The 24975-nt window shown below is 37.0% G+C and overlaps 1 protein-coding gene across 1 annotated transcript in view; it reads right to left on the bottom strand.

Annotated features, from left to right (window-relative positions):
• Ascc3 (activating signal cointegrator 1 complex subunit 3) overlaps positions 1-24975 on the bottom strand; it is a 312705-nt gene that overhangs the window by 220107 nt on the left and 67623 nt on the right. The window contains exons 9-11 of the mRNA XM_055616194.1: positions 23037-23237; positions 22393-22533; positions 3079-3243 (exon numbers count right to left, since the gene is read on the bottom strand). Coding sequence (XP_055472169.1) covers positions 3079-3243; positions 22393-22533; positions 23037-23237 — 507 coding nt within the window. The remainder of the gene's footprint in view (positions 1-3078; positions 3244-22392; positions 22534-23036; positions 23238-24975) is intronic.

Consider the following 24975-nt stretch of genomic DNA (forward strand, 5'->3'; position numbering starts at 1 on the left):
ACACACACACACACACACACACACACACACACACACACACACACACATTAAGCTTCCTGTAAACTGCTCTCATTCTAGGATTGGTTAAAGCCAAAATATACTCAAGAATTCTGTTTACCACTGCATTCATAGTACTTGGAAGTACACATTTGGAGTTGAATAAAGTTCATGGGATAAAACAGTGATTGAATGTAAATATATACTGCACACTTTTTCTTCTCATAAAATTAGCTTGTGATCCATAAACAGGACAGATTCCTATTTCATAAAGATTGTAACATGGGTATCTTTGAATTTCAGTTCATGCAGCTCTGCCTTACTTTTTTTTTTTTTTTTTTTTAAAGCTTGAAGATTAGCATGTTGTTGGACAAATGGAATGAAACTAATCAAACCATTTCTCCTATTGCAGAACATTCTGGCTGTTCCCAAACTATTTGGTTTTTAAAGAAAGCTTCATTGTTTATAGGAATTAATATATCTTTGAGTTTATTCTAGACTAGATTTCCAGGAATGAACTACAAAAGCAGATGTTTCCAAATCATATCCCCTTCATTTTGGCTAATCGGATAGAAATACAGATTTAGATTCATTTATCAGCATTCTCTATATTTCTCAATATTTTTATTCCTATTTTTAAAAAAATGACTTAGGGGAGGAGCATGCTCAAGATAACCCCACCAGGATCACTGCAGAGGAGGTGGGTAGAAAGATTGTAGGAGCCAGGGAACAGGAAGTTTCCAGTGAGACTGCATCTCCTACAACTGTCAGAATACCCATGAAGTCTTCCAACAAAATGGCTGCCTAAATGACCTATCAAGGATAACACCAATGCACATGTGAATGTGGAAGAGGGAAGCTCAGGAACCTCAATCCTTGACAAGAACTACAAGAAAGTAAGGAATGCAGAGGGCGGGAGCATAAGTCTTCCCCAGAAAAGAGCACACCAACTGATTATCCAAAACAAAATGGTCATCACCCAAAATCAGACACATATATACATACATATATGTACACATCACATGTAGCAGACTGTATTTATACATTTAGAAACACACACACAACAACAATTAAAGAAAAAGAGGGCAGGAATTTAAAAGAGAGCAAGGCATGGAGAGTGTGTGGTAGTGTTTGAAGGAAGGATGTAATTCTACCAAAAACACATTCCTTATTGTCTTAGTCACTGTTCTATTGCTATGAAGAGACACCAAAGCAACTCTTATAAGAGGAAGCTTTTAATTGGGGCTTGCTTACAGTTTCAGAGGTTTCATCCACTGTCATCATAGGAAGCACGAGTTATCCAGGAAGACATGTTGCTGGAGAAGTAGCTGATTTCTACATATAGGCAGTAGCCAAGATGGGTCTGGCTTGACTTGTGAAACTTTAAGTCCCACCCAGTGATATACTTCCTCCAACAAGTCCACACCTCCTCATCTTTCTCAAGCAGGGCCACTTCCTGATAACTAAGCATTCATATAAATGAGCCTATGGGGCCCATTCTTATTCAAATCACCACAGATATCTTTTTCTGTGCATTGAGAGATTTTTAAAATACAAATTAAATTATTAAGCTGCCCAGAAATTTATAGTCAGTTTATAGAAAAAAAAATCTGCATATTTTAAAATTTGCTTTAAAAACAACTTTAGAAATTTTGTGTGTCCCTTTTTATATTAAAATTTTAAATGGATCTACATTAGATATATTTTCATGTGTGAACTAGAAAAGTGCTAACATTAAATGACAAATTTGGATGGAGAATTTTAAGGAAAGAAAGCATCTGACCTGGGAACAGAGTGGAGTGCATTGGCACATGAAAGCTCTGGCATTGTTAGGTGGAGACAGTTATGGGTATTGACCAAGTGAACCCAGGTATGGCCAGAAACTGTCAAGGAGATGGATTACAAACTACGGACAAACACACTGCACACGTGCACACCCACACACACAGAGCGAGAGAGAGAGAGAGAGAGAAAGAGTTGGGGGGGTGAGCATACTTAATCTGAAAATCAGAAACCCAAAGTGCTCTAAAATGGGAAACTTTAGAGCCAACATGATGACATGTATGAGAGAGTAAATATGGCAGGTTTAAGTCAAAATTTTGATGCACTAAAATGATAGTTAAAATTACCTGAAAACTATGTATCTAAGAGGTATGCACATAAAAACTGAACATCACATTTAGACTAAAAACTCCCGTTTCTAAGACCTAGTTAAGGACATATAGATATGTCAAAATAAACAAAATGAGAGGAAGAATTAGTATTCCCCAGAGATAAACCCCCTAACTGGTTATTCAATGCCATATAGTCAGTCCTATGAACACATACACGGGAGCAACACGGTGTGTTTATAATTTAGTTGTCAAAAATGTAACAATGACAATCAAAGACAAAGAGGCCATCAACTTGAAAGGAATAGAGGAGCCACAGAAGGAGTTAGAGGGATAGGTTAAGTGGCAGAAAAACAGTATTACCTGTGAAGTTCTATAAGAAAGAAGAGAAAAATTAAATCTAAAAGATTGTCTGATACGTTTTAAACATCTGATAATCCTAATTTTTAATATTTGGTAAAACATACGTTTAAAAACAACCTTTCAGTAACTGGTGAACCTATAAACATTTTATTTACGCTTACATCAAGCAATCATCATCCCTTCTTTTGCAGTTGGTAAAAGTAAAAGGTATGCAGCCAATCTACATTATTTCCAAAAGTTAAGTACAGAAATAAAACAGGTATTTGAAGGAATGTTTTTAGTAAAGTTAAATACAAGTTTTTAAGCTGAGAGACAGTGCCCCCTGAAAGGGAAAAGTTAAGACACAAGAAACAAAAAAGGAACAGTGTACAGATTGAAAACAATGGTGTTCAAGGGCTAGGGGCTGAGAGAAAAGATGTAAGGATATCCATGATACTGACATTGACAGAAAAGGTGGGAAGTCTCTAAGGGAGAGGAAAGATGTTCAGACATGAAAGATCGCATTTCCTTTTAGTGAAAAGCACTGTGATGTAAGTAGGAGGAGGACGGAGTGAGAAAGAGTGCGAGACAGACCAGTGAAGCTCCTGAGTTTATAACGGCCTCTTACCTGCCGTAAGGTCCTTGCAACGATGCTTTCTAGCACTGGGCCCCTGTCTTCGTGCAGCAAGTGAACCTCATCAAGGATGAGCAGTTTCACGATTTGGGAAAGAGCAACATCCCCAACACTCTTTCTTGTTACTACATCCCATTTTTCTGGTGTGGTCACAAGCATCTAAAAGACAAGAAATAACAAACACACTAAATGGAGAAAAACTCACAGATTAATAATCAACTTTATCAAATCAAATGAAAAGTGATTAAAATATCCCAGGATAACATCGTGTTCATGAAGGACAATGGTCAATTCAAGGAAATATTTCTTCAAAGTACTATCTTAAACTACTTAAAGCTGAGTGTAGTTTGCTGGCAAATTATAGAAGAATCATTAACAATTTAAAAGAACTCATAATTTAAACAATGCTTTTAAATTAGCACATATCAATAATAATGCTTGTCTGCAAAGAGAGCAGGAAGTAGTAGAAAATTTAAAAGGAAATAAAATTAAAAATAAGGCTTTACTTGAGCATGCCAACACTGCTGAGGCTCTTCTAATACGGAAGATGCTACTATTGATATGAAATTTAAAAACTATCCTTTAACATTTACTACAGATACAATATTTATACATTAAACATTGATACATTTGTAAAACATAGCTGACACACACAATAGAGAGAGATCAGGACAAAGGTCAGAGTATTCATGTGAGCTTCATAGAAGTCTGGCATTATATAATTAATTGTTTGGCTCTTTTAAAAGCATACTGAGACAGAAAAAAAATAACACCTTCCACTGTAATGATATCATATTAGAAAATACACCCTGCACCTAAATAATTCAAAGAATAAATGAGATAACACATCAAGACCAAAATTCTCTTCCCAAAACATGAAATCATAGAAACTGATGACTAAATCATTGAACTGTAACTTTGTTATAGGAGTTAACTGTTTTCACAATCTTAGAATAATTTCATATCTCTTCTGTTGTCACTTTAGACTGAAAATGATGAATATGATCTACACAGATAAACCCTGTCTTGAAAACAACAACAACAACAAAAAACGAATAGAAAAATATACAAACAAAAAAAGCAGCAATTATCTCTCTCATCTTAAAACCACAGCACATAAAATACAAAGAAGCTATTTCATTATCTGTGCTATGAGAGCTGCAAACTATACTATCAAATATAATGAATTCTAAACCTGGCATGTACCTCATAATGAACTTGGAATACTCTACAGGCATTTTCTTTTATTTTAAGACATGCTTTTTTTTTAATGTATGTTTATTTTGGTGTGCATGGATGTGTGTGCCTCACATGGATGCCTGGTCCTCCTCAAAGCCACAAGAGGTGTTAAAATTCCCTGGAGCTGAAGTTTACGGATAGTTTACATCACTATGTGAGTGCTGGGAACAAACCTGGGTACTCTGTGAAAACAGAAAGTGCTCTTAACCACAGAGCCTCTCTCCAGCCTTCCCAGTGCCTGGCCTGCTACCTTTTTAACATTAACTCTTTCAGAGATAACAATGTGATACCACTCAAATTGTAAAATCAAAATTTAGACATAAAATACTGTGCCACCATACATGAAGACGCCTGTTAGCTCTCTTTCTAGAGTTTACTTCAGAACACTAAAAGGCTTACATCACTGTCTCACCACTTTAGTTCCCTGAACTGAAGGACTTGAAAATAAAATATCACATTTGCTTAATGAACTGGAACTCATGCAAGACATTTCCATGTGTTCCTGTATTAAGCCATGAGTTAATTGCCAATACCTTTATTGCCAATTTAAATTTTTATCAGTATATGTACTTTGCTCCTTAGCTGTGTAAAAATTGTTTCAAACTGTTTCAGTGTTATCTTGGGCACGGAGAATATAGCATTGTTGAGATGATATCATTAGACTAACATAATAGTTTATACAATTGTAAAAACACTCATCAATTTCACTACAAAGCCAAAAGACTGAACACCTGCCAAGAAAGATTTATGGTAAAACTTACCTTACATTTACATATGCTAAAATTAAAACATTTCGTTTTGCATGAGTGCTTGATGACTAATTCAACCCTTGGCTACATGTGAATCACATTCCAGCAAAGAGGGCAATGCTTCACAAAATGCGGAATGCCTTTCAGTAGTCTAAGTGTTCGGAAATTTGTATAACATAGAATTCTTTGAATTTTGAGCTAAGAACTAAGAGAACACGAAGCTTCATGTCAATAAAAACCTGCAAAAACAATGATTTTAACAGTATATTTTCCAGTCCCCATATATTAAGAAACAGAATAACTGAATGTTCCTTGAGGAACAGAAAATGCAAAATTCAAGAAACAGAAGGCTGTTACTGCCTCAGCCAGCTACTGCAGGGAGATGGTCTGCTACAATGTTATACTACAGAGCTATGTTCAGGCATAAAGAAATTATATACTTCCTGAGTACATTTTTACAATATATTAAGACTCTACAGACAGTTACTAAAGAAACAATCAAGAAAGAGTGATTTATATGAGTGGCCTAATTTTAAAAAATTGCATCAGAATTATCAATGAAAATAAAAGCAGTGTTTGGAGAAGGGCCAACAAATAAAAAACAAAGTGGTCATCACCATGACAGAGTTTTTCCGTACAATAATAAAAATGTGGCTGGTCCATTTGTAAGGGCTCACTTGAGCTAGAGGTTTGCAATGATTTTTGTTTTTTTTCTACCTAAACCATTAACAGTTTAAAAAATATATCAGAAAAGGAACAGCAGGCCCTAAAGGATAATACACCCAGCAGCACAGGGTGTGGTTAAGACTGAAATATGTGGGAGACAGACTGACACATGACATAACAACCAGAAAGAGGCTGTTGAAACTACTTAGTACAACGGAGGAATCACAGATACGACTTTTTCAGAGACTCTTTTAGATGCCCAGCACAAATCAAGTATTTAAAAACAACATAACCTAACAGTGAAAAACAATAGTTAAAAAAGACATAATTCTTGGAGTAGGAAAAACCTAATCTGGTAGCCTAATATGGAATATGCAACAAAACTATCAATGTTTATGAATAGCAAGCTTTAAGAGTAAAGATGAGCTTTAATAGAAAGGTTGTTTAAAATGTATGAAGGGTTGGGTTTGATCCCAGAGCCCTTCTCAAAAAGGTAAACTTTAAAATCCTGTTTATTTAGAAACCATTATTCAAACACTAAGGCTGAGTGTTAAAGATGCCTTCTAGAATATTGCTCCCATCTTTCCAGGTTAGGGGGTTTCACATTGCGAGCATCTCAGCTTCTAATAGAAACATGTATTCTTGTCTCCACATCTTTTTGTCCTCTCCCTCCCTGATGACATTATTTCAAGTTCCATACTTTTATCTCAAACTTTCTCACTACAAAAGATATTTTTCCCATCTTAAATCAATAAATCAAGGTTGTGCTCACAGCATTCAAACACCTTTTCATTGTTGATTCGCTCTCCAAAATGTTTAGTGGTCTGTATAGTTTGCTAAAAAATTTTTAAAAGTTAAAATTTTATTTGTTCACAGTAGAAATCAAACTGTTCTATTCCCATCATTGAATGTTTGTAAATGTGTCCTAGAATGTTTATAAAATAGCATGAAACCTCATCACCTGACACAAGATTATTCTGCTCATCCAGTAGGAAATAACACACTGTATTTCTAGTATTTGACTATAAAGAAAAGTAAAAAATCAGTTTCTCTCCACCAAACATACGTATTTGCAACTATAACACTACCTTCCATGAATGAAAGTTAACAGCCAAATTTATAAATGTAATAAGCCACTATAAAAATTAACAAAAAATACTATTACTAAATAAAAATATATATATATGCTATAAAACAATACTGATGATGTCTAGGAAGCAACAAAATACAATTACATTTTCTTCATATTTATAAATAAAAAAAAGAAAATGAGTGCATTACTAATGTGCTATTAATGTTAAAAAGTCAGGAAAAAACAAGTCTTAGAGAGAATGTAGAGCCACTAGAACATTCATGAAAGACAGTGCTGAATGAGGCCCACAGGCCCTGGGAAGAGCTGCCTAGCAGCATCACCTGCAGTTGAATGCACCTTACATAACACACTGTTCTACACCCACAGGCAGGACCCAAAGTTCCACTCCTAACAGTCACGCACATAGAGGCACCAAAAGTAGTTGGATCATTTATACTACTCTAAAACCAAGCCAGTCAAGTGCTCTTCAACAACAGTGAGGATAGATTTAGTAAAATATTCATATATTTTATGGAATACAACATAATGAAAATGTCTGATCTACAAAACAATACATATGAACTGAGAAAAAGCTTCATTACCTTAATGTTAAGTGAAAGTATATGACTTCATACAGTTACACTTAATTTAAAAAGTTGTAAAATACAAGCCAGGATTGGTGGTGCATGTCTATAATGACAGCACTTGGGGAGGCAGAGAAAGGTGGATCTCTTGAGTTCGAGGCCACCCGAGTTTACAATGTCAGTCCAGGACAGCCAAGGCTAAACAAAGAAACTTCGTCACAAAAAAGTGTTAAATGTAAGGGATCAAGTTACCGTATGGGAGGAAGATGAGCATGTGGAGGGTATCGGACTACATGGAACAGGAAATAACCTATATCTTCATGTAGGCGTAAGTTATGTCGGTTTATTCACTTTGGGAAAATTCATCAAGCTATTTGTTTACAATGTAGGACAAACTTTATTACAACAACAATCTGTGCACATAAATTTTAATAATAATTCATAACTTAGAAAATTAAATTTAAGAATCAACATGATTCAGTGGTTAAGAATGACCTGGGTTCCCCAGCACCCACATGACTGCTCACAACTGTCTTGTAACTCTACTTCCAAGGGATCTGACTCCTGGGTATCAACGCACATACAATAAAACTAAATAAAAATTATATTTAAAACAGGGACATTTGCTTTCATAGTATTATCTGTTGTTCCATCATGTGTGTAAATGAGATTACCACATATATCACAATGATCTTAAGAGGCAGGAATAAAGTCTGAAATTTCAAACTTCAATCTATGGCCCTTATCTTGTTGCCTGTATTTCTTAGAGCACTTTTGAGAACTTACAAATTTAGATGAATTTCTTGTAATTTTGTAATCTTCCCCTCAAACAGAGATGGCCAAGTGCACAAAGACGGTTGAGTACATTTGCTGCAAATATTTCAACAAGACACTTAAATTTAAAATTTTCTAATTCTTGACTTTCCTTAATGTTATTTTAGTTACTGTTTCCAGAAAGACTGCTTTTTATCATTTCAGATTTCTAATGCATGCTGGTATAAAATTCTACATCAGCTAACAGTTTTTCTCCTGCTGATGACTATAACTCTGGGCTGTTACAGACTCACGCACTTGTCTAAGAGAAATAGCGAGCCTCCCAACTGCAGCCCCAAACTCCACTTAATTAACAAACGCAGAGAGCTTTCCCAAGCTCAAACTGCAGCTTTCTCAAGCTTCTGCAAATACAAGTGGGAGAGCAGAGCTATGATATGTCTCCTTCATCCACATCCCAGCTCCCAACTCATTACTCACAAAAAGAAAAGAAGGGGGGGGGAGGAATCAGGCTACAAGTTATAATAGAGTATTGAGCTACTCAGAAACTAACTGGCTTCACATTCTCTTTCCACGCTGTTTCCTACCACTGGAAGCATTCACAGCAGAGGGTGCTCTGACCACATATGTATTGTTATGGGGCAGAAGCCAGTGCTCAGGGAAGACAATGTGAATCTACTGGGAAAATCGTGCCATTTAATAATTATTCAAAGGGAAGCAGGAAAGGAAGTATGAACACTACACATGGCATGCCTGGTTTTCAACTATTCAGGTATCTCTAAGACTAGAAGAAAAATCCAACTATAGGAATGGTAACCAATCTTAATGACTACTACTTAAAAAAGCAAAAGTAGCTGGCCATGGGGACATACTAGACTGTAATCACAACACTCAAGGAGACTGAGGCAGGAGGTTACAAGCTCTAGGATAGCATGAGCTATATAGAGCAATACAATATCCAAAATCAAAATAGTATTTTTGAATAAAAACACTGGTGTGCTAGGAAAAAATTAGGTGAGAAAGGAATAGAAGAAAGAACAGGAGAAAAATTGTGCTGTGTGGAAGGTTGCGCATACAAGCAGAAAACATTGTTTTTATAGAAAAGTCTTCTAATTCTCTGACAAGCCAAATGTGTGCTGGATAGTATCCTAATTCTCTGTAACTAAGAACATGTAGGTAGCTAATTACAGCACCCAAATTCTAACTTTAAACAATATTCAATGAATTTGTTATATGTATCAATATGATTTTTCCTATTGATATTATGTATTTAGTCTAAGACAGAGGTGTCTAAATGCCTCACAATCTGTCCTGTTCATGTAGTAACACTACATAAATCATACTGACATGCTGACTTTAAAAATTTCTCTTTTTTAAAAAAAAAATTACTATGATTTATCATAATTTATTCAATTTGAATCCTGGCTGTGGCCCCTTCCCTCCTCTCCTCCAATCCCATCCTCCCTCCCCTTTCTTCCCCTATGACCCTTCCCTAGGCCACTAATAAGGGAGGACCTCCTCCCCTTCTATCTGACCCTAGTCTATAAGGTCTCATCAGGATTGGCTGCATTGTCTTCCTCTGTGGCCTGACAAGGCTGCACCCCCAAGGGGAAGGTGATTAGAGAGCCTGCTCTGAGTTCATGCCAGAGAAAGACCCTGCTCACCTTATTAGGGAAGCCACCTGGATACTGAGCTGCCATGGGCTACATCTGAGCAAGGATTTTAGGTCCTCTCCATGCATGGACCTAGGATGGGGTATCATTACAAAAAGATTTTCACTTATGGAGTAGTTTGTTTCTTTGAGGCAGATGAAATAGGTTAAAAAATTTTAATCGACTGACTCTCCAACCAGGGACCATGTATGGATATAACCTAGAACCCCTGCTCGGATGTAGCCCATGGCAGCTCAGTATCAAGCGGCTTTCCTAATAAGGGGAACAGGGACTATCTCTGACATGAACTCTGCAACTTGCACTTTGATACCCCCCCCCCCCCCGTGGGAGGAGCAGCCTAGCTAGGCCACAAAGGAGGACAATGCAGCCAGTCCTGATGAGACCTGGTAGGCTAGGGTCAGATGGAAGGGAAGGAGGACCTCCCCTATCAGTGAATTTATACAGGTACAGGGAGGAGATGAGGGAGAGAGGGTGGGATTGAGAGGGAATGAGGGAGGGGGCTAAAGCTGGGATACAAAGTAAATAATCTGTAATTAATATAAAAAAATAAAAATTTAATAAAAAAACTGAAAAAAAATTTTAATCAAAAGAATCTAACAAAATTTAAAGTATGCTGTCTTGTCTGTAATATTTAAAACTTTTGAAATATCCATTAAGACACTAAAAATTGGAAAAATATTTCAAGAATACAAGCGGTTTTAAAATCAGAATGACAAAATATGCACTCTGATTATTAAAATCTAGGATTATATTACTACTGTATCACTTTTTATGTCATTAAAAACATTAATAACTATCAAATATCTTTTCAAAGGTACTTTCAAAATGATGAAAATGTCAAAGATCTCTTAACCACAGTAAAAGAAAAAAATTCCAAAATTCTAGTTCAATTTGTCCTGTATAGTAGAACGCCAGGCTGAAATTATTACAAATCATAGTCTTCCTACAGAGATAGACCAGGCAACAACTGGATTTAAGAGGTCTATCATTTAAAAATACATAATTTCATATCTCGTCAACCAGTAAGTTTAAACATTTTATAAATGTTTTAAAGATTAAATTTAAAATGCCACATGGTTGTGTCAAAAAACATACAAATAGTTACAGCTATGTCAACCTTTGATATACACTGTAAATTCTGACTGATGGCAACAACCCATGTAATAGAATCTGACAGCTTGCAGATATGCCTGCCTGAGACACTTCACCGAATCAGTTAGTTCCAACTACTTCCTTTTCTACAATTCTAGTGTTCCAGCGTCTCCACCAATTCACGTGCATAAAAACAACTCGGGCAAGTGATCAGGCAAGTGAAGCTCCAAGTTCAATCTTGTAACTCGCTACGTTTCCGTCAAGCACGATAGCTTTCAATTATAAAAGGAAAATACAAAACCAGCCTGGAAAGTTTTCACGCAGAAAACTATCACAGCACATTATTTGCTGTGCAGTACAAATCTGGTACATGTAAAGCACAATGAGATATCCTGGCACTTTCATATCTAAAAAGGAATTTATGATATTTTTAGATAAAATTTCCTTAGTAACCTATGTGCAGTTCAGTAAAATATCATAAAAAACTTTTGATGGCGCTTAAAATTTTCAATAACGGACAGAAAAATAGCCTTTTCTAAAACTAATAATTTAAGAAAATACTCTACTCCAATCTCAGGGTTATCACATTGAAATCTAGCTTTCTCAGCACAAGCTAATAAAAGTAACCCTAATACTGAAACTTAATCACACAAACAAAACAAAACAAAAACCACGAGTTTACATCTCTGGGTGTAGAAACTCTCAAGGCCTGACCCTCGTCATTCTAACTGCTTGTCTGTACTAGCCCAGAATTTCACTTAAGGGAAATCTTGAAGGACGGGTTTCCGTGAGACGTACAATGATGCCTCTGCATATTCCTCGAGAGAAGCTGCTACTGATGGGCAGCAAGCTTTCCTGTGCTGAGTTTTAATCAATACAATAAAACTTACAGAGAATAGTTCTCTAATCGTCAAAATTAGTTAATTCCAAACCAGACTAGCTATGTGCTTTCTTAAAATGAATAAAGAACCCTCAAATTCCTCACATAATTTTTGAACCTCTAATAAATGTGACTACATTCAAATCCAAGTCGAGATTAATTGTTTGCTAAATGAAGTTTGTTTGTAAGACCAAACAACTACACTTCAAACATGATGAGTTAAATGAATGTATTCTTTGGCTCTTCATAGAGCAACTCAAAGTAAACAACCAATTTTGTTACTTCATGCTAACTTCAGAAACAATGTTAGCAGCATTATCACAGTGAAGTTATCTGATCTTTCTTCTGGTCTTAGAGACATCCTGAGTAATTTTGTCAGAGTTCCATGGCTTAATGAAAACCATTCATGCCATGCTTCCTTTGCTAAAATTGTCTATATGGAAGAAATACCAATTTTGCAACTTCTGATCAAATATTTTTATTATTTGACTACATAGGAAGTGAACAATGCAGGAAATGTAAACAATTTAATTACGCTTTATCATGACAGGATGGTGACTAAGGAGAAAAAGCAGAGGGAAGTGATCAAGTTCTTTAACTGTTCACTGTGCTGAGATGTGCTGGTCATCTAGAGTCCACACAACTCAAGTAGCTACCATTGCCTGTGCCTCACTCCCAGGGTCTATCCCCTCACCCTGCCTGCCTGTGGCACATTTCTCTATTTTTTTTCTTGGTTCCATTTATTACAATCTAACAAACACAAAATAATGAAAAAAAAACTGATATTTGTTATTGTTTTTGAAACCACATTAGGAATGCTGCTGAATAGGGAGATAGCTAGGTGAGCAGGGAGCTTGTTGTGAAAGCAAGAGGACCCAAGACCAACCCCCCCCCCCACATCTCCCCCCTCACACACACAAAATAGGAATGGCTGTGGGCCTGTGCTGCGGCAGTGGGGAGAAGACAGTGGATCCCAAAAGCTCACTGTAATCAGGCATACTCAAAATAGCAAGCTTCAGGTTTTAGAGAAAGACCCTATCTTAAAAACTACTATGGAGACACACGAAAACAAAGACAGACCACTGACAAGCTTTTTAAGGAAATAGTCAAATGGCCCTCCCCTACATCAGTCAATGTAGCATCTGCATATGGTTCAGTATAAAATCTCGCTTTAAACCTCCTTGACACATTTTTAAAAGGAAAAATCAATATATGGTGAAGAACAGACTAAATAGATCCTCAATGAAAACTGTTGTTAGGCATCAGTTTAAGGGAAGGATATTCTATAAGAATCTATTCTCAGGCTGGCTGACACAGCAGATTATCTTCCAGAGCATTTCCCGACAAACTACAAAAGGAACCTATTGAGGTTACTGTTCACAAATCCTCCAGAAACTTGCTTGCTAATTAATTTATGTTCAAAAATGTTCAGAAAAGACCTCTGGGCCCAGATTTTTTAGTTTTGTTGCTCTCCTTGTGGAGCTCCTGTCCTCTACAGATCTTACTATCTCCCCCTTCTTTCATAAGATTCCCTGCACTCTGCCCAAAGTTTGGCTATAAGTCTCAGCATCTGCCTTGATACTCAGCAGGGTAGAGCCTTTCAGAGGCCCTCTGTGGTAGGCTCCCGTCCGGTTCCCTGCTTTCTCCCTCTTCTGATGTCCATCCACTTTGCCTTTCTGAATGGGGATTGAGAATCTTAACCAGAGTCCTCCTTCTTGATTAGTTTCTTTAAGTGTACAGATTTTAGTATGTTTATCCTATACTATATATCTAATATCCACTTATGAGTGAGTATATACCCTGTGTGTCTTTCTGCTTCTGGGATACCTCATTCAGGATGATCTTTTCCAGTTCCCACCATTTGCCTGCAAATATCACGATTTCCTTTATTTATTTATTTACTTACTTACTTACTTATTTATTTATTTTTACTGCTGAGTAATATTCCATTGTGTAGATGTACCAAAATTTCTGTATCCATTCCTCAACTGAGGGACATCTGGGTTGTTTCCAGGTTCTGGCTATTACAAATAAAGCTGCTACAAACATGGTTGAGCAAATGTCATTGTTGTATACTGATACTCCAACCAAAGACCAATCATGGAGAAAACCTAAACCCCTGCACAGATGTAGCCCACGGCAGTTCAGTGTCCAAGTGGGTTCCATAGTAATGGGGACAGGGACTGTCTCTGACATGAACTGATTGGCCTGCTCTTTGATCATCTCACCCTGATGGGGGAGCAGCCTTAACAGGCCACAAAAGAAGACAATGGAGCCACTCCTGATGAGACCTCATAGACTAGGATTAGAAGGAAGGAAAGGAAGACCCCCTGTATCAGTGGACTTGTGGAGGGGCATGGGTGGAGAAGGGGGAAGGATGGTGGAATTGGGAGGAAAGAAGGGAGGGAGCTACTGGGGAGGGGGGATAAAAAGTGAATAAACTGTAATTAATAAAAATTAAAATACAAAAAATTTTTAAAAAACACAAAAATGCACGATGATTTAATACATTTGAGTAACATAGGAAGACAGATCATGAAGGTTCTCTCATGCCTTCCTCATTTCTGTCTCCTATAATGTAATGACTGTTTTTCATGTATCCTACTACAAAAGATGACACCACACACTACAAATATAACATAGTCTCTGAGAACAATACAAATGGGACACAATGCTGGGCTTGATCTGGCAATTAATTTCCTTTACTTGTCTCTGATGTGCTAGGGTTATAAAGACCTCAACTAATTGTAGTTAACATTTTTGGTGGATGAATAGTAAAAACTTTAAAGACTTAAGCATATAATCCAAAATATTTGTATTATTGTAGCATTACAAGATAGTTATAATACAGACTACATAATTAGACTGAGTTGTTTGTGTTTTCACATGGTATTCAGTAGAATGCTCTATGAAAGCATATTTAAATTCCGTCTGGCTCATCTGTAAAATAAGGATTGTCACAGTACCTAAATTTTATGTTTGTTGTGAAGATTAAATAAATGCATTAGCCTCGAAAAAGTACAACACCAGCTCATAGTTTTTACTGTTATTACCACTGCCTTTATTCCACTTCTTCCTAGCCCTGCTACCACTAACGGCACCATCACTACTATACGGATTATAGACTTGACTTTTCTGTTGGTGCTAGGGATGGAAATTCAAGTCCTTACCCCAGAGCCACCTATCTAGCCCAAATTGTCCATTTTGCAGATCTAGCAAACACAGCTACTATAGTAATATGAATGATAGGTTTGGCAGTATAAAATGCACACACATGCTGGGTGTAGTGGCAAACACTTGTAATACAAACACTTACAAGACTGGACAAGAGAACTGAGAATGCTGTTGAAGGCCGGCCTAGACTAGAAAGTAAGGCCTGCACTCATAAAAGGAGGAAGCTACATTTGGAATTCTAATAAATGACATAGATATAAGTTGACATTCATAAGAACTCTTTGATGGCAATAAAGTGGATCTATGCAAGCTATTAAGTAAAGATGACAAATATTATCCACTCCTTAAAATACACATGCATATAAAATATAACGCCATTTTTATTAAACACCCTACACGTATTCCCTTCTGTATTATTCAGTTCCCAAGCTTAAATATTTAGAAGCCTTCCTTAAGCTGTGATTCCCTAGTAAGATTTCAGTTTCATATACTTGTATGGCATCTCAAGGTCAAATCTTCTACCTCAGCCTTTACATTATATTGTTTGCTTGGCTATTCTTCTCCCTCAAGAGGTTCACAAATAGAAGAAACAGCAAATCTCTTGCAGGCCAGCATATCCATAAAGCTACAAAGAGCTCTGATACTTAGAACATAATAACTGATTAATTTGGTTAAGTTTTTTAAATTTTCAGATAATCATCATTACCATCATAATGCTGATGTTAACTGTTTCTATCTAGTAAGAAATAAGAACAAATTATTTCTACATCCGATATTAGAATTTATATAGCTTACAGTTTATAATGTAAACACACTACCTCGTTAAGACAAACTGCTATGAATTTTCCTTGAACTTTGTGTCTAAGTGCTCTCCTAAATTCAAAATCAGTTAACTGTCAGGCAAAATCAATTCAATTTTTGACCAATTACTTGAAACAAATAAAGCAACAAAGGCACACAGAATTTTGATTTTACCAAAGCAAATAATAAGTGGATAGCCAGGACTTCAACACAGTGTCTCCCTGTAGACGATGCCCTCGCCACTTTACAAATACTTCTGACCAAATGTAGGACTTGGCTATCTCTAAGACAACCGGGATCGATGGAAATCTAAGTCCTCAGGTATTACTAACGATTTATGATTACATGTGTCATTTGTATTTGTGAACTTAGCTTTTCAGTGATTAAAAAGGCGTGTTAAACTAAAAAAAAAACCAGTAAAAATTATAACCACTAAAAGAAATTAGATACTCTATAAGCAGTACAATCCTAAGACACTGTAATTCTTAACTCTCAAACCTTTTAAATCCCCTTTCATTAACGTAAACTTGAGCTACTCATAAAATAATGCTAGCAGGGAATTCAAACATAGCATGAGAATAAAATAACAGATAAATATATGATCCAAGACAGCGGATCTTGAGTTCTTTATATATTCTGGATATTAGCCCCCCATCAGATATATGCTTAGCGAAGATCCTTTCCCAGTCTGTAGGCTGTTGTTTTGTACTGATGACAGTGTCCTTGAATTACAGAAGGTCCCATTTATTAATTGTTGATCTTAGAGCCTGTGCTATTGGTGTTCTGTTCATGAAGTTGTCTCCTGTGCCAATGACTAAAAGACTATTCCTCACGCTTTCTTCTAACAGGTCTAGGGTGCCTGGTTTTATGTTGAGGTCTCTGATCCACTTGGACTTCAGTTTTGTGCAGGGTGATAAATACGGATCTTTTTACATTCTTCCACATGCAGACATCCAGATAGACTAGGACCATTTGTTGAAGATGCTTTCTTTTTTCCACTGTATGGTCTTGGCTTCTTTATCAAAAATCAAGTGTCTGTAGGTGTGTGGGTTTATTTCTGGGTCTTTGATTCGATTCCATTAATCAGCCTGTCTGTTTTTATGCCAATTCCATGAGGTTTTTATTACTATTGCTTTATAATACAACTTGAAATCAGAGATGGTGATACCTTCAGAAGTTCTGTTATCAATCAGGACTGTTTTCGCTATCCTAGGTTTTTAATTTTTTTATATGAAGTTGAAAATCGTTCTTTCAAGGTCTGTAAAGAATTGTGTTGGGATATTGATTGGAAGTGCCCTGAATCTGTAGATTGTTTCTAGTGGATGGCCATTTGGCCATTTTTACTATGTTAATCCTACCGATCCATAAGCATGGAAGATGTTTCCATCTTCTGAAATCTACTTTTTTTCTTTTCTTTTTTTTTCTGAGGTTTTTGTTATACAGGTCTTTCACTTGCTTGTTTAGATTTACGCCAAGGTACTTTATGTTATTTGTGGCTCTTGTGAAGGGTGTTGTTTCCCTAATTTCATTCCAGGTCCATTTATCACTTGTATAAAGAGGTTACTGATTTTCTTTTTTAAAGTTAATTTTGTATTGAGCCATATTGTTGAAGGTATTTATCAGTTGTAGAAGTTTTCTAGTAGAATTCTGAGGGTCACTTATATATACTACCATAACATCTACGAATAGAGATACTTTGATTTCTTCCCTTCCAATTTTTATTCCCTTGATCTCCTTTAGTTGTCTTAACTAGCTAGAACATCAAGTAACACGTTGGATAGATATGGAGAGAGCAGACAGCCTTGTCTTGCCCCTGATTTTAGTGGATTTGCTTTAAGCTTCTCTCCATTTAATTTGAAGTTGGCTACCGGCTTGCTGTATATCGCCTTTAGTGAGAGGGCTTGGAGACAGAAGGGAAACTGATGTTGGGGGAGGGTGGATGGCGTGCATCTCATCTCTGGGACAAGCTGGAGACCTGCAGCAGGGTAGGTTCCTGAGGAAAAAGGGGGTGACTCTGGCTGAGTCTACTAGCAGGAGACATATAGAGACTAAAGTGGCCACTTCCTATAGTGACATACCTATAAAACCTTTGACACAAAATTTACCTTGCCTATAAATGTGCAGAAACAAAGAGGGAGCAGAGATTGAGGGAAGGCCAAACAATGACTGGCCCAAGTTGAGAATCACCCAATGGGAGAGAGCCAATGCCTGACACTATTAATCATAATCTGCTAGGCTTGCAGATAGAAACCTACCATAACTGCCCTCTGAAAGGCTCCACCCAGCAGGGGATCAAAACACATGCTGAGACCCACAGCCAACCATTAGGGGGAGCTCAGGGAATCTTGAGGAAAAAGGGACAAAGGAAACCAGAGGGGACAAGAAGTCCACAAGAATAACAAAGTCAACTAACCTAGAAAAAAGGGGCTCAAAGACTGAACCACCAACCGAAGTGCAAGTACCGGCTGGACCTAGGCCCTGACATCTGTGTACCTGATGAGCATCTTGGTCTTCATGAGGGTCACTAGCAAGTGGAGTGGGGCTGTCTCTGACATGTACACCTTTGCCTGCTTTTGGATCACTTGCCCCTAGCAGGGTCGCCCTGCCTGGCCTCAATGAAAGAGGATGCACTGGTGGGGAGGCAGGGTGCTTTTCTGAGGAGAAGGGGTGGGGTAAGAGGGAAGAAGGTGGGAGTGAGAGGAGAGGAGGGATACAGGGATATAAAGTGAATAAATAAATTAATGAGAAAAAACTAGAATGACTAGTTTCAATCATCTGCAGCTTTGTCTGACAACTGTTATTTCCCAATAAAAGAAACCCTTTTCTGTTTCTGCAAGAAAGGGTATATTAAGGGCTTTCCTCCTCCTGTGTTTAAGTATTTATACGTGCTCTCCCTCCTAGAGTAAAAGTTTATATGATTGAGATGCTGAAACTCAAAACAATCTATAAAACATGGATGCACATCATAATCATTATTTTGTAACTCATTCACATTAGAATAATCAGTTAAGGGCAGGAGATGGCACAGCAGTTAATAGTGTGTACAGAAGACCAGGATTCAGTTCAAGGGATCAGATTGGGTTTTTGGTACCCACAAACAGATATACATACAGTCACAAAATTATTAGAAAAAGAAAAAAAATTGCAACTTAAATAAAAAAGCAGATTAAGAACATGATGTCCCTCTCACTACAAAAATGTAAAAATGTGGGCTGAGGAGAAAACTCAGTGGTAGAGCACTTACAAAGAATATGTAAGGCAATGAGCTCGGTCCCGAGCAACACACCAACACACACACACACACACACACACACACAAACACACACATACACAGGCACATGTAAATGCTAAACATTTTTTTATATTTGTTTTTAAAAGATGAATTAAAACATCAAGAAACTAATTCTGGACTTTCTTCAAAGATTTTAGAAAATAGCTGCTATAAATGACAGATTAGGTTATTCTTACAAAGAAAAATAAATTTATAGATAAGCTAATAGTAAGAGCATTTATCAGGCTTGTCCAATATAACAGGAAGATTTGAAAGTCAGCACTGTATTAAATTCCACTGCCTTTAATCACATAACAAATATGAATGGCTTATAAAAAAATAATATAAGATATTCATATACAGACCTTTGAAATGTGTTTAAAGTCTATTGTGAAAATCATAAAACTTTTTTTTTCACGTCAACTCAATTCAGTGTGTTTACAAAAACCCAAAATAATTTTATTCAGAAATTACAACATATTTTAACATTAAAAAAAAAAAGAAATTTAATTCAAAATCAAAATGCTTACTTAATAAAGGTAACAGAACAGCTAAGGGCATTCTGAAAGGGGTGTGTGTACAAATATTTAGTCTACAAGTGCAACCTGATTTAGAAAAAGGACTCTATAAGTTTACATTCCCACCAGCAGTGGAGGAGGGTTCCCCTTTCTCTACATCCTTTCCAGTATGTGTTGTCACTTGAGTTATTCATCTTAGCCATTCTGATGGGTGTAAGGCGACATCTCAGGGTCGTTTTGATTTGCATTTCCCTAATGACTAAGGATGTTGAACATTTCTTTTAAGTGTTTCTCTGCCATTCAATATTCCTCTATTGAGAATTCTCTGTTTAGCTCTGTACCCCATTTTTTAACTGGATTACTTGATTTGTTGCTGTTTAACTTCTTTAGTTCTTTATATATACTGGATATTAGCCCTCTATCAGATATAGGGTTGGTGAAGATCCTTTCCCAGTCTGTAGGCTGTCGTTTTGTTCTGATGACAGTGTCCTTTGCTTTACAGAAGCTTTTCAGTTTCAAAAGGTCCCATTTGTTGATTGTTGATCTTAGGGCCTGTGCTGTTGGTGTTCTGTTCAGTAAGTTGTCCTCTGCGCCAATGAGTTCAAGGCTTTTCCCCACTTATTCTTTAATAGGTTTAGTATATCTGGTTTTATATTGAGGTCTTTGATCCATCTGGACTTTAGTTTTGTGCAGGGTGATAAATATGCATTTTTCCACATGTAGACATCCAGTTAGACCAGCACCATTTGTTGAAGATGGTATCTTTTTTGAAACTTATACAACCACTTTGGAAATCAATCTGGCACTATCTCAGACAATTAGGAATAGTGATTCCTCAAAATCCAGCTATATCACTCTTATGCATATATCCAAAAGACGCTCAAGTATACAAGGACATTTGCTCAACCATGTTCGTAGCAGCTTGAAGCTCAAAACAGCCCAGGTACCCCTCAGTTGAGGAATGGATATAGAAATTGTGGTACATCTACACAATGGAATATTACTCAGCAATAAAAAAAAAAAAAAAAAAAGGAAATCGTGATATTTGCAGGCAAATGGTGGAAACTGGAAAAGATCATTCTGAATGAGGTATCCCAGAAGCAGAAAGACACACAAGGTATATACTCACTCATGAGTGGATTTTAAAATCTGTACACCTAAGGAAGCTAATCAGGAAGGAGGACTCTGGCTAAGATGCTCAAACCCCATTCAGAAAGGCAAAGTGGATGAACACTGGAAGGAGAAAACAAGGAACAGGATAGGAGCCTACCACAGAGGGCCTCTGAAGGACTCTACCCTGCTGAGTATCAAGGCAGCTGCTGAGACTTATAGCCAAACTTTGGGCAGAGTGCAGGGAATCTTACGAAAGAAGTGGGAGATAGTAAGACCTAGAGAGAACAGGAGCTCCACATGGAGAGCAACAGAACCAAAAAGTCTGGGCCCAGGGGTCTTTTCAAGATGGATACTGCAGCCAAGGACCAGTTATGGAGATGGCCTAGAACTCCTGCACGGAGGTAGCCTATGGCAGTTCAGTGTCCAAGTGGCCTCCATAGTAAAGGGTACAGGGACTGTCTCTGACATGAACTCAGTGGCTGGCTCTTTGATCACCTCCTCCTGAGGGAGGAGCAGCCTTAGCAGGCCACAGAAGAAAATAATGCAGCCACTCCTGATGAGACCTAATAGACTAGGATCAGAAGGAAGGGGAGAAGGACCTCCCTTATCAGTGGACTGGGAGAGGGACAGGCTAGAGAAGAATGAGGGTGGGATTGGATGGAGAGAAGGGAGACAGGTACCGGGGAGATACAAAGTGAATAAACTGTAATTAATAAAAAATAAAAATAATTATAAAAAAATTATAATTAACATGAGGTAGTTGACAAAAAAAAATCATCTTATTAGAGTAGGTCAAAAATCTGAAAAGAGCAAAATATGGGAAAAGAAACCCATAATGGAAATAAGCCATATGAAGATAAAGTAGAGACTACAGTGCGAAGTGTGCTGTAGCCAGACAACACAAATCCCAGCAGCCATGAGAAGCCAGAGACACAGCACATATATTATTTTATAGCTCCAGAAGGAGTCAATTCTCAAACAACTTTTCTAGGAAATTAAAATTCTGTTCCTTTAAAACACCAACAATATTGTGGTAGTTTTTTCATGACAGAAAATCTAGAAAAGTAACGTATTTTCCAATCACATATTTAATTCAATGTCAGTACAATGCTAAAACTTGTCTCCTTTAATTTCCTTTAGATATCCAGAAATGTCCCATTAACATTTGGCCATTACTATTTTACTTTTTAAAACACTTTAAATATTACCTTGCTTATGTAGTGCAACTATCAGTGTTAACCTGATTATAGTCCCAAAATGTATTTTTCCTACTTGGTTATAATATATAATCTTTAGACCTAGAAACTAAACGTTGAATACCTTTATTATTCACTTTACCTAATGTGTATCTACATACAGTACATTTATTAATACATTCTCATTTGAAAAAGTAAAATGTCTACAATTTCTTCTGATATGATAAGCTATCCTTAACAAATAGGCTACAAGTCTAATGTCATTACTTCAAGATCTCCACAGTGATTCCTCTTAAAATTCAACTACAATCGTCACCATATTCTCATTCCCAATGTAAAAACTGTCAAGAGACGTAACATTCAAAATATATTAAGAATCACAATAGAAGATTATCAAAGGATAAAATAACATTAAAACTGTATTTTGTGCAGATTTCTTAAAATCCAGTTGTACATTTTTTATAACCTTAAAAATCAACATCATAAAACAATGTGGATGTACAACATACCTGAGTTCGTAAAATTTCATTTTTTGACAACTGCATATCTCCAGTCAGTTCTTTCACAACGATGCCCAGTGGCTCTAGACGTTTGCTGAAGTAATTTGTCATTTCAGCTGCCAAGGCTTTCATTGGAGCAACATACACAATCTGTACCAAACAAACACCAGCTTGATGAATGAGCAAAAACTACAACACCATTTATTTCACAGTACCCACTGGAAGTCACTGTTTATTGTGAAATATGATTCTAGCTGCTTCATGTGAAAAATGTTAATAATGATATATGGAAAGTACTTATCTTTGCTGGATTAAGTGTATGGTTATTTAAACAAATAAAATATTGTCCTTTAAAAAAAAAGACAGTGGAATTCGTTTACACTGCCTCATTACTTAGGAAGTAGGCTCTGCTTCACAGCTAAACATATTTTCATGCCTTCCCCAGGGTAATGGTATTTTCAAAACAGAAACAGGGACTATCTTTACAGCAATGAAGTCAATCCAGCAGCATTCTTTACATGACTTCTACCATAATAAATATCTTCAACAATTACCAGGTTTAATAGAACTGAAAGCTTATTTTAACGTCTATGACTTAAAAAAAAAAAAAAAAAAAAAAAAAAAAAAAACAACTCTGATTTGTCCTCTCCTACCTTGAACTCATTCTTTTTAATAACACCTTGCTGAAAGTGTTGGCGGATTTCATGTAAGACTGTGAGCATCGCAATGTTGGTTTTCCCAGCTCCTGTAGGGGCACAGATCAGCATGTTCTCGTTGGTGTTGTAGGCAGTCTCAAATACTATAGACTGGATTCTATTGAGTCTCTTCATTCCTTTAAAAACCAACTGTCCAATCTAAAATAAGGGAGGGACATGCTCAGTGTAAATGAAATATAAATGACTTCTAAAATACTGAAAATAAACATTAGATCTCATGATTAAAAACTTAGAGAGTTTTTTTGTCAGTGAGCTATCAGCGGGCATGGTTAGCTATCAGAAAGTTATAGTATGTAACCAAATCTCATTTTATCCTCACAATCATTTGCTTTGCCTCACAAGTGCTGGGATGACAAGCATGTATAATATCTACCTCAGAAGACTCTCTTCCATTTGTCAGTGCATCCTCTATCGAAAAGTGCACACAATTGAGAAAGCATCACAACTACGACTCAATTCTAATTTGGGAATTACAACATACTAAATATGAAAATATGTTTCTTTTCCCAGGTGTCAAAATGGCTCAGAACTCAAGTGACAATAATGCTGGTGATGATGTAGAGCAAAAAGAGTATGGAGGAGTGCAAATTTATACAACTACTTTGGAAATCAATTTGGCAGTTGCTCAGAAAATTGTGAATAGGTCTCTCAAGACCCAGCTATACCACTCCTAGGCATATATCCAAAAGATGCTCTACCATACCAAAAGGACACTTGGTAATGTATGTTCAAAACAGCTTTATTCATAAATAAGCAGAAACTGGAAACAACCTAGATGTCCGTCAATCAATGAATTGATAAAGAAAATGTGGTACACTGTCAAATATAGTATTACTCAGCTACTAAAAACAATGACATCATAAAATTTGCAGGGAAATGGATCAAATTAGAAAAGATTATCCTGACTGAGGGAACACAGACCCAGAAAGACAATGTGGCATGTACTCACTTAGAAGTAGTTATTAGCCATAAAGTACTGGCTAAACATACTACAAACTACAGACTCAAAGAAACTAAGGAACAAGGGAGGCCACTTGAATCTCCCTGAGAAGAAACAGAATAGACATGGTGGAGAGAAAAAAAAAAAAAACTAGGTCGGGGAGAGACTGGGAAGGGCAACAATACTGATCATGTGGTAGCAGGGCAGAAAGAGAGTAAGGGAGAGAAATCTGGAATTGAGAGGAGGGTAATTTCTGCGATGAGCTAAAAAACCTAGGACAACCTCCAGGAATCTATGAGGGCGACCTAGCTAAGACTCCTAGCAATAGGGTATATGTAATGGCCATCTCCTGTAAACAGGAAAAACTTCCAATGGAGGGACTGGACCATCAAGCCAGCCACAAAACACTATACCCATAATTTCTCCTGCCAATAACATGTGCAGGGGTAAATATAGAATAGAAACTGAAAGAATAAACAACCAAAGACTGGCCCAGCTTGAGACTCATGCTGTGAGAGAGAGACCACCCCTGACACTATTAATGACACTCTGCTATACTTCCAGAAAGGTGCATAACTGTCATCTGAGAGGCTTCCCCCAGCAACTGATTGAAACAAATGCAGAGATCTACAGCCAACCATTAGGTGGAGCTCAGGGAATTCCATGGAAGAAGGAAGGATCGAAGGAGACAGAGAGGTCAAGGACAGCACAAGAAAACCTACAGAATCAACTAACCTGGGCCAATAGAAGCCCACAGAGACTGACCCAACAAACAGAGAGCATGCATGGGATGGACCTAGCACCTCTGCACACACGTAACAACTGTGTAGCTCGGTCTTCATCAGGGACTCCTAACAGTAGAAAGAGAAGGAGCTGTAAACTAACTCTGTTGCTTTCCTTTGGATCCCTTTCCCCTACCTGGGCTGCCTTGCCTAG

This window comes from Psammomys obesus, unplaced genomic scaffold, assembly GCF_907164565.1.
Source record: "Psammomys obesus unplaced genomic scaffold, mPsaObe1.curated_primary_1811, whole genome shotgun sequence".
NCBI classification, from domain to species: domain Eukaryota; kingdom Metazoa; phylum Chordata; class Mammalia; order Rodentia; family Muridae; genus Psammomys; species Psammomys obesus.